This window comes from Sceloporus undulatus, chromosome 1 (assembly GCF_019175285.1).
Source record: "Sceloporus undulatus isolate JIND9_A2432 ecotype Alabama chromosome 1, SceUnd_v1.1, whole genome shotgun sequence".
Taxonomy (NCBI): Eukaryota; Metazoa; Chordata; class Lepidosauria; order Squamata; family Phrynosomatidae; genus Sceloporus; species Sceloporus undulatus.
In genome coordinates, this window is record NC_056522.1 from 176,188,536 (window position 1) to 176,197,407 (window position 8,872).

Here is an 8,872-nt window from a genome sequence, read left to right on the forward strand (position 1 = left end):
AATTGGGTTTTCAACCTATTTTGAGTCAAGTTCCACTCTCCTGAAGTGCATGCAGTTTAGAGTTTAGAGTTGATTCAGGATCCAACAAAGTTAGCCTTGGTGGCTTGGCAGGGGGTTGGACTGGATGGCCCTTGCGGTTTCTTCCAGCTCTATGATTCTATGAGTACCACATTTAATTTTGTTGGCTGGGACTGCCTTTTACCAGCTCCAGCTTGTTTACCAGCTGTCTTTTATGGATGGGGATATTCTGTTTAAAGTGATCCATGCCCTGGGACCTTTCAGACTGGATTAATGTAATGTCTTGTATCTGGAGTGCCCCTGAAGCTTCAGCTAGAGCAGAACATGGCTGCTAGAATTCTGATCAAGTTATGTATGTCAGATAATTAGCTTTTTATTTCCTTCTGATCTCTATTAAAATAGTGTTGCTTGCCTTTAAAGTCCTAAAGGTGTTTGTATCCCAAACTATTCAAAAGCACTTCCTATATACCAACCTTTGCATGAATTAAGATCTTCAAATGAGGCCTTTTTTCAAGTTCTTTCAACAAGCAAGCAATATTATGTTTTCTGTGGTCTTGCCTTTGGAACAACCTCTCAAGGGAGGCATGGTTAACACTGCCATTGTAACTTTTTGTGTGTGTGCCAGGACATGATGCTATTTGCATTTTAAAGTCTTTTTAGTTGGTTGTAATATTCTATGTGGCAGGTTGAATAGTTATGTTTACATCTCTTGATTTTATTGCGACGGTGTATAATTTTTTATGTTCTTATATTGTATTAAGGATTGGAATTTTAATGTATTCCACTGCAACATTCATTTTTTGAAATAAAGGTACAGTTTGTAAATTCTTTTTATGTTAAACAAACAAACAAACAAACAAACACAGTAGTAACATAAAAATGCCCCAAAGGTTGGAATCTACTTTGATTTTGTCAAGAAAAACTCCCATGTTAACACAATGAAAATAATCTGCAGTAGAGGAAATGCTTTCATTTCATGTCTTACAATCAGTGCACAAGCACATAAATGAAAGTGGCAGAGCAGTAGTAGGAAGGAACACAGTTGTAGGGCTGTTGTATAAAGAAAAAACATATGCCCATTTCCAGCTAAATCCCTATTCAATTCTTTGAAAGGACAGAACTCCAAGAAATCCATAAAGGGATTTTATTAAAAACTGAGATTTTAGGAAACGGCATTCCTGATCTTCTGTACATTTCTAGCATCACTTCCTGTATATTTTAAAACCAAAATCCTCTTAGCATGCAAAGTAAATAGATTATGATATACTGAAGGATTAAGGATCACTGTCTGGTGTCAGACTAATCCCTCATATAGACCATCACTTGTACTGACAGAAATATGGCTGCAATTCAGCAAAATAGCTCCGTGGCTAAGTAACGTATTTCAGCATCCTTAGGTTGAACAAGCAAAAGGTTCCCTTGATCTGTTGTTGCACTGCATTTACCAGTGAAAGTGCATTTACATGTAATATCTTATGAGCCACATGCTCTCCTCAAGTAATTCTTTTAAAAAGAAACATAAAACCGTTTTGTTTTATACACAGCAATACATGGTAGAATACTGCATGGTTAATGACGTATCTGTCTCACAGCTCTTGCGTTACTAATAAACCCCCACCCCCCATGAGTGCAGAGAATCGTATGCATTTTACTACTTTTTGTCTGCTGAGGACATAAGCTTTTCAGCATGGATTTAATGCATTCATCTGACTATTACTGATAAGTCTCTGTGCTTTATTTCCCTCTTCTTGCTACTAAACCTATCATCCACAAGGCATGTGTTGTACAATTTCTAAAGGTTTTTTTTAAAAAACGATGACCTAAAAAACTCCTCAAAATATCTTAAATGCAGATTTGAAAAAAGACTCTATTAAAAGTAAAATGTTAAAAATCGGTTCCCATCTCTTTATTTGGCAAGAGTACATTTTAATGGCATAACTAAATTTCAAGTAATTTTGATCTTAAACTGAGTGGCTAAGATTAAGTTTATACTATATTATACCAGACTTCAGACTACACTGGAAAAGAATGCAGGGGAAAAAGCATTCTTAATATATTAGTGCAAATGTACACTTATGGAAAATACAACATAATGCCTCCTTCTCAATCCATTTTCTGTTAATGCTTGAAAAAGCAAAATAAGTACTCTTTAAAGTCTAGGTTTTTAAAAAGCTAAACAATGGTTATTCAACCAAACTAATAGCAAGATTGGAACTCTGAGAGCATTCTTCTTCAGAACATTGTATTGACTGTTAAAAGCTGATCTTTTGCAGAGGTATCCCAAGTGAAGGTGCTATATATTAAAATGTTGCAAGAATATCGATTGCAGAGCCTTAAGTTGAAATTCAAATCTGCATTCAAATGTAAGGAAGAGCAGGCAATTCTGATTTGCTTGGATTTCTTTTAACAGCTGCTTGTGTCACTGGGAGGATTCAGCCGATGCTTGTGGTGGGTAAGGAGGCAGAAAGGTGTAGGAAGAGGCTGCCAGGGTTGTTGGACAGCCTGCTTCTTCAGGGGTTGGAGTTGAGGAACTGGATATTCTCCAAGGAACATGAAGTCATTTCAAAATTAGCCTTTCCACACATTTACTCTAAAAGATTTATTTATCGTACTTTATACCATCTGTGATGGGAGATGAACATTTCTGGGCCCCACTGTGTCTTGGTCTTTCAGATCCCTAGGTTTGGCCCTTCATAATCCTGAAGGTCATTTCTGTAATGTGCTGTTTGCTTTGCTCTGTGCAAAACTGTTTTTTGCTATTTGTGGTTCTGTTAGATGGGAGAACCTAGGCCTCTTAGAAAACAATTTGAACTTTTGTGGAATTGGAACAACAGTGCAGACTGGACATATAAAAGCACCTTCTTTGGAAAGGTTTCAGGCTGGTCTTTTTCCATGTGGTTATCTGATTGGGTCTCTTATGAGAAAGTTGCAGCCTTTTTTGCCAGAACACAATGTGTATATGTGTACAAAAGATTTAATGGACAACTGGCTCAGCCTAGGACTTTATTTTGGAATGTGCAGAGTAGCACACTAGAGATGAAGCCTAGTGTGTAGCATAAATGGGTTTCAGGTCTGTGCTGTGTTGAAAATCAGTAGATGGCTCTTGTCAAAGTTGAGTACATTAAATCCCATTGATCTATGCACTTGCTTAACTTTCTCAAAAAGAAATAACAGTTACTAAAAGGGCTTCATATGTGCTATTGAAGCATAAGATTTCAGAACTGGCTGCATTTAAAATAGTGGAAAAGTTTTCCTCTATCTCAGCAAATAGTAAATAAGGCTTTAACTTTCTTTCAGGGCACAATGTTTTCCATTTTTGGCTTATACCAGACCAAAATGCACTACTTTGATAGAGCTGCTTCCTCCGATTACCTGCAGACAGAAAACATCACTTGTTTCAATGTACAAATAAAATACACATTCTAGGTTTGAAGTCTTGTATTCTTCGCTTTCTAGACAAATTAAAAAACAAACATCAGCTTTCACAAGTATTAATTCAAAGGAGACTAATCTGTTTTTATTTCTTGGCTTCATTCTGTTAACTTTATTCTAGATCATATTTACTAAAATATAACTAAACAATGACACATTTTGGGTCAACCTCAAGTGCATATACCTTTGCATTCATGAGCAAAATCCTGAAAAGTTTTTCTTTAAAAAGATGGCAGTTTCTAAAAATGTTGAATTACTACTACTACTACTACTACTACTACCACTATTAAAATATTCATTTACAGTATATCCTGCCTTTCTTTCAAAACATATAGTATATAGTACCATCCTTTTGTTAAAGAACACGTTTTTCTGCAATGTGGCATTACTTCCTTTTATATCTGCATATGTATGTTTCACTGTTCATGATGTAAAGAAAACTAGGTGTGGACCTCGAAACAAAAGGAAACTTGCCTCACTGCAGTATTCAACATATATTCGAGTCATTTGAGTAAAGAGATATAAAAGTTGGCAGCAGAAGCGTGCAAGTTAAGGCTGCTTCAGGCTTATTTATGTGCTGGCAAGTCCAAATGGAATTTGTAAGGGTTTTTTTTTAAACCAAACTTTCACATGTCAGAGTGGATAGGTTGAGAAAGACCAGCAGCTCCATCTCATGGTATACTTGTTCTAGCAGCAAGGCAAACAAACTGCAGCACACTGTATTTCAACAACAAAAATACTTTTGTACCTGTATCTTCCAGCCATGTGGTCTGCTTTCTGTATGCTGCATTTATTGTCTATCAAACCCTAAAGAGTTGTTAGCCTAACACCACAATACAGAACAAAGCTCCCTTCTAGTCTACTGTATATTCCTTTGTAATTGTCCAAGGAAAACCAATTCAGATTTCCTTGTACATTCCAGAAACCACACATATCAAAACCCTCTTGTAGTATTGTATAAATAAAATCTATTTGGAGCTGTGATATATATTTTTTGAATAGTTGTGATTCCAGAATTCCTGTTCCAAAACTACAGTGGTTTCAGCGGTTGGAAATCTCTCTGTTGTTTGGAGATTGAAAAGAAATCTTTCAAATCTGTTCTATACTTTGAAACTTGGAATATAGTAATTTGAGGATTGCACAAGAAGGGTATGGGTGTGTCCTCCTCCCACCACTTCATCTATCAGTTGCAGCCTTACATTTCAGAAATGTAGGGTACTGCTGATATTGATGCTACTTTACTGCATGATTAAAAACATCTATTCTATTTACTAATATAATCGCATCATAAACAAAGTATGTCCTTTAACACCATTAACCTGAACTGAAACCACTTTGGTCACCCTGTGGGATGACTTCTGTTGAGAGACAGGCAAGATGATGCTTTAAATTGTTTTCAAATTATCATGGCATCCTCCTGGATAGACTAGTTAAGTTTGAAACTGGAGGCACTACTTGTACTGTAGTACTTCTGTTCTTACTTGGAAGACTAACCCCAAGAAAGAAGTGCTGGGGGATTTCTACATAATGACTTTTTTGTGTTTGGGGTTCCATCTTATTTTCCCTGAGTTGTTTAACACCTACCGTACATGAAACTACTGGTTGAGATCATCCAGAAATTTAGACTGAAGTGTCATCAGTATGCCAATGACATACAACTGTCTTTCTTTTAGGAGAGGCTAATGGACTGGATAAAGTCCAATAAACTGAAATCCAATTCAGTCAAGACTGATGTACAAGCAGCTGGTTTCTCTACCCAGGTGAGTATGCAACATGTTCAGCTGGATTCTCCCTCTATCCATATTCACACTTTGGAGTTTCTCCTTGATCCACCATTATTACAAAAATCACAGGGGCCCTCAAGAGCTAGGAGTGAATTTGCCAGGCCAGAGAAACTGCTTTTTACAGTTCTCCATGCTCTAGGGACCTCCTACTTCGATTATTCTAATGTGTTGTACATGCAACTGCCTTTGAAAAGGACCTGAAATATGCCTGCATGCTTGAAAACTGGGACAGTCTAATTATATTATGCTGGTTTTGTGTTAGCTGTTTGCAGTCTTTTTCCAGAACCAATTCAAAGTGCTCATTTTAAAAGTTAAGTTTGAAGATGGAATATGGGGCCAGGGTACTTAATGGACTGCTTCCCAGCCACCACTTACATCTAGACTGTGAGGTCTTGTCTGATGGTCATCTGCATTTTGAGATATGGCAGGTGGTTACTAGGGAAGGGGCCTTCCCAGAAATATCACATCAGTTGTGGAATATCTTCTGCAGAGTTTTGCCCAGTTCAAAACTATCATCAGCTTCTTAAGAGCTGGGTTCTTAGGCCAGGACTCTAATTCCAGATTGTACGAATGCCTGCAAATTGCAAGTGCAAAACTGTGCACAGAGTCACAGAGTCACTCTAATGTGACTTTACAAGTAGGAAAGCCCTGATTCAAGCTGATCCTTTCTCTACTGCATAATTACCATTCCTTGCAAACAAGCCTAAGTATATGTAGTTGAAATAATTGCATATTTTCCCCTGATGAGCCCTGTTTTCCCTTCACCTCTTCATTTTTGTTTGTTGAATTTCAGATTGTTGTAGACAGCCCTACAGCTGAGATCTCTCCTGTTGTATTTTCTAAAATACTGTGCACAATGATGATATATAAATGATTAGCATTATCTTAAAAATGCAACAGATGTAGGAAGGACTCGGAATTTTATGGTTAAATAAATCAACAGCTCTTTACCTCTCTATCATGTTCTTCCTCAGATGTTTCTAAAAATAAAACATAACAAATACATAATTAGTTCAGTGAAAATAAAGAAAGTGGGCATAAATAATTCTACAAAGTTTAAATCAAAGATGTATACTTGCTAAATTATCTTCATACATTTTATAAATAGACCAAAATCCAACATATCTTCCCTTCTTTTCCCCAATCTACAGACCAAGGTGATGATGGAAGAATTTCCAACCTCAGGGGGCTGTGTTTGTTTGTTTTTAGGCACGATAGGGAGACCATCCATTCCAATACTGGATTCTGCTGTTAAACAGGGCTGGATACAGCTCACAGTTATTACATGTATTTAAAGAGAGGATCCACACATGCAAATGTCATACTGCTCCATATTGGAACAGTTCTTTCATAAGTACATATGTAAGGATGACATCTATATCTCCTTCACCTCTGTGTTTATTCATACAGCCTGCATGTGCTTGTGTGAGCTACCACACATTATCATCCTGTATAGTCTGGAAAAATAAAATGTGGGTGGTAGTACTGACATGTTGGAAACATCCTGCTTCTGGCCTAGTATAACTACTTGTCTTGTTCCAGATATTTGCACAAGTGTGTGATTTCTCCAGTTCGCCACTGAACTGATATTTCTATGATAATGGAAAATGAAACTGGCAAGTTGTAGAATTTCAGCAGCTTTCTAAATCAGCTGTTCTGTTGTCCTTTTCACGCATTCCTCCTCCCAGGAAGCAGTAAAAGCAAGCAGCACATGGATACAGTACCTGCCATGTGCTGGGAGTGTAATATTGTTTAGTAGAGCCAGTGTGGGATAGTGGTTTGAATGCTGGACTATGACTAGACCAGGGTTCAATTCCCAGCTCTGCCACGAAAACCCACTGCGTGACCTTGAACGAGTCACACTTAGTTTCAGAGGCTGGCACAGACAAACCCCCTCTGAAAAAACTGGTCAAGAAAACCCCATGATGGGGTTGGCCTAAGTTGGAAATGACTTGAAGGCATACAACAAGAACAAGAACAACAAGAACAACAACAAAAGTATGAGGATCTAGACAGTTCCACAGAGTTCCATGGGGTTACTCTCAGGGAAGTGAATTGCAATCCAGTGTTGTTATTTTTGAGCTCCCCTCCTGCTAGAGAAAGCACACATAACTCGCCCCTCTATTTCTTTCTCAGAGTGTTGTGTCGGTAACCTGTATCAACTTGCTGACCACCTTTGTAGTTGGACTACTTTTTAGTATCAAAGTCTTCTGTTGCCCACTGTTCTTATTTTCTGATTCCTCCCCTGTGAGCCTTTAATTTCTTTTATAATTTTATTTAACCTCTCTCAACTGTGACACTGTTTCTACTGCTTCCACCAGTATAGATACTTTCTCTACTGTTCACACCACCTATATATCCTCCCTATCCTTATGCATTTTAATTTTTTTCTGTACATATTTCTCTACTTAAATACCACATTATAAACCATCACGTGGTCAGTACAGTGGGCCTTTGGTATCTGCTGGGTTTGGTTCCAGGGCTGTGTCATAGATGCCAAAATCTGTGGCTGCTTAAGTCCCATTATATACAATGGTGTAGTAAAATGGTGTCCTTTATATAAAATGACAAAATCAGGCTTTGCTTTATATACACACACACATACACACACACTGTGGATAGTTGAATCTGAATATGGAGGGCCGACTGTATTTACTCCTTCACTGTCTTCAATATGTAGTGAGCCTTTGGTGTTCACTGGGGTTTGGTGCTACACCCCCCCCCCCCATACCAAAATCCATGGATACTCAAGTCCCATTATATACAATGGTGTAGTAACATGGTGTCCTTTATATAAAATGGCAAAATCAAGATTTACTTCTTGGTATTTTTTGAGTATTTTGGGTATTTTCAAGCCATGTATGGTTGGATCCATGGGTGGAGAATCTGTGGATATGGAGGACTGACTATATTGGTAACAGGTTTTATGACATCGCAATATCAATTTTGTTTATACTTGTGGATTTCATTCTCTTTTCCCTTCAAATTCCTCCATATCTTTTGAACTCTAGCCTTTGACTCCATGTGTGAACATGATACCATAAGCTAAAACACCAATTCTCATTCCACCTCAAACATACTACTTTGGATAGTTCACAGTTTCAATTCTAAGTCAAATATAGAGCAAGCAAGGACAGAACAGTTATATGAGCCGTTCTGTCCTTGCCACTTGTCTATATGAGCATACAGAGTCAATGAAGTTGCATGGTATTGTGGCAGCATAGGATCTGTCTTGAACGTAGTAACATGTTTTACTTTAGGCACACAAATTTCTTTGTGAGGATGAGGAGTTAACACATAGAATGTACTTTAGTTTAAAATTAAACATTTTATTTGTTTTTCACTATTCTAATTAGTCAGATAAAATAGTCACATTGCTCCATGGACATTTGACAAGCTTACTATGAATACCCAAAGTTGGTGAATTGTTTTCACGTTCAAGTCTTTTTCCAGACGTATATATAACACTCACAGCTATACACAGTTGTCAATATACTTACCTGTTTGACACCAAGGTGCAGCTTTGTCCCTTTGCAGAGTAGTGTAAACCTCTCTTATAAATGAATATTCCTTTTTGTCCATTTCCCTAGGAAAAACAGATCTTTAAAAAATGGACTTATTATACTGTAAAGTACTTT

General features: G+C 37.4%; 1 protein-coding gene across 4 annotated transcripts in view; it reads right to left on the reverse strand.

Moving 5' to 3' along the window:
• Positions 1 to 838: 838 nt before the first annotated feature.
• Positions 839 to 8,872, reverse strand: part of LOC121924095 (WD repeat containing planar cell polarity effector) — a 195,982-nt gene continuing 187,948 nt past the window's right edge. For all 4 annotated transcript variants that reach the window (XM_042455221.1, XM_042455203.1, XM_042455212.1 and 1 more), the window contains 3 exons: positions 8,735 to 8,820; positions 6,186 to 6,214; positions 839 to 3,390 (listed from right to left, as the gene is read on the reverse strand). In XM_042455221.1, coding sequence (XP_042311155.1) covers positions 3,340 to 3,390; positions 6,186 to 6,214; positions 8,735 to 8,820 — 166 coding nt within the window. In that variant the 3' untranslated portion in view covers positions 839 to 3,339. The remainder of the gene's footprint in view (positions 3,391 to 6,185; positions 6,215 to 8,734; positions 8,821 to 8,872) is intronic.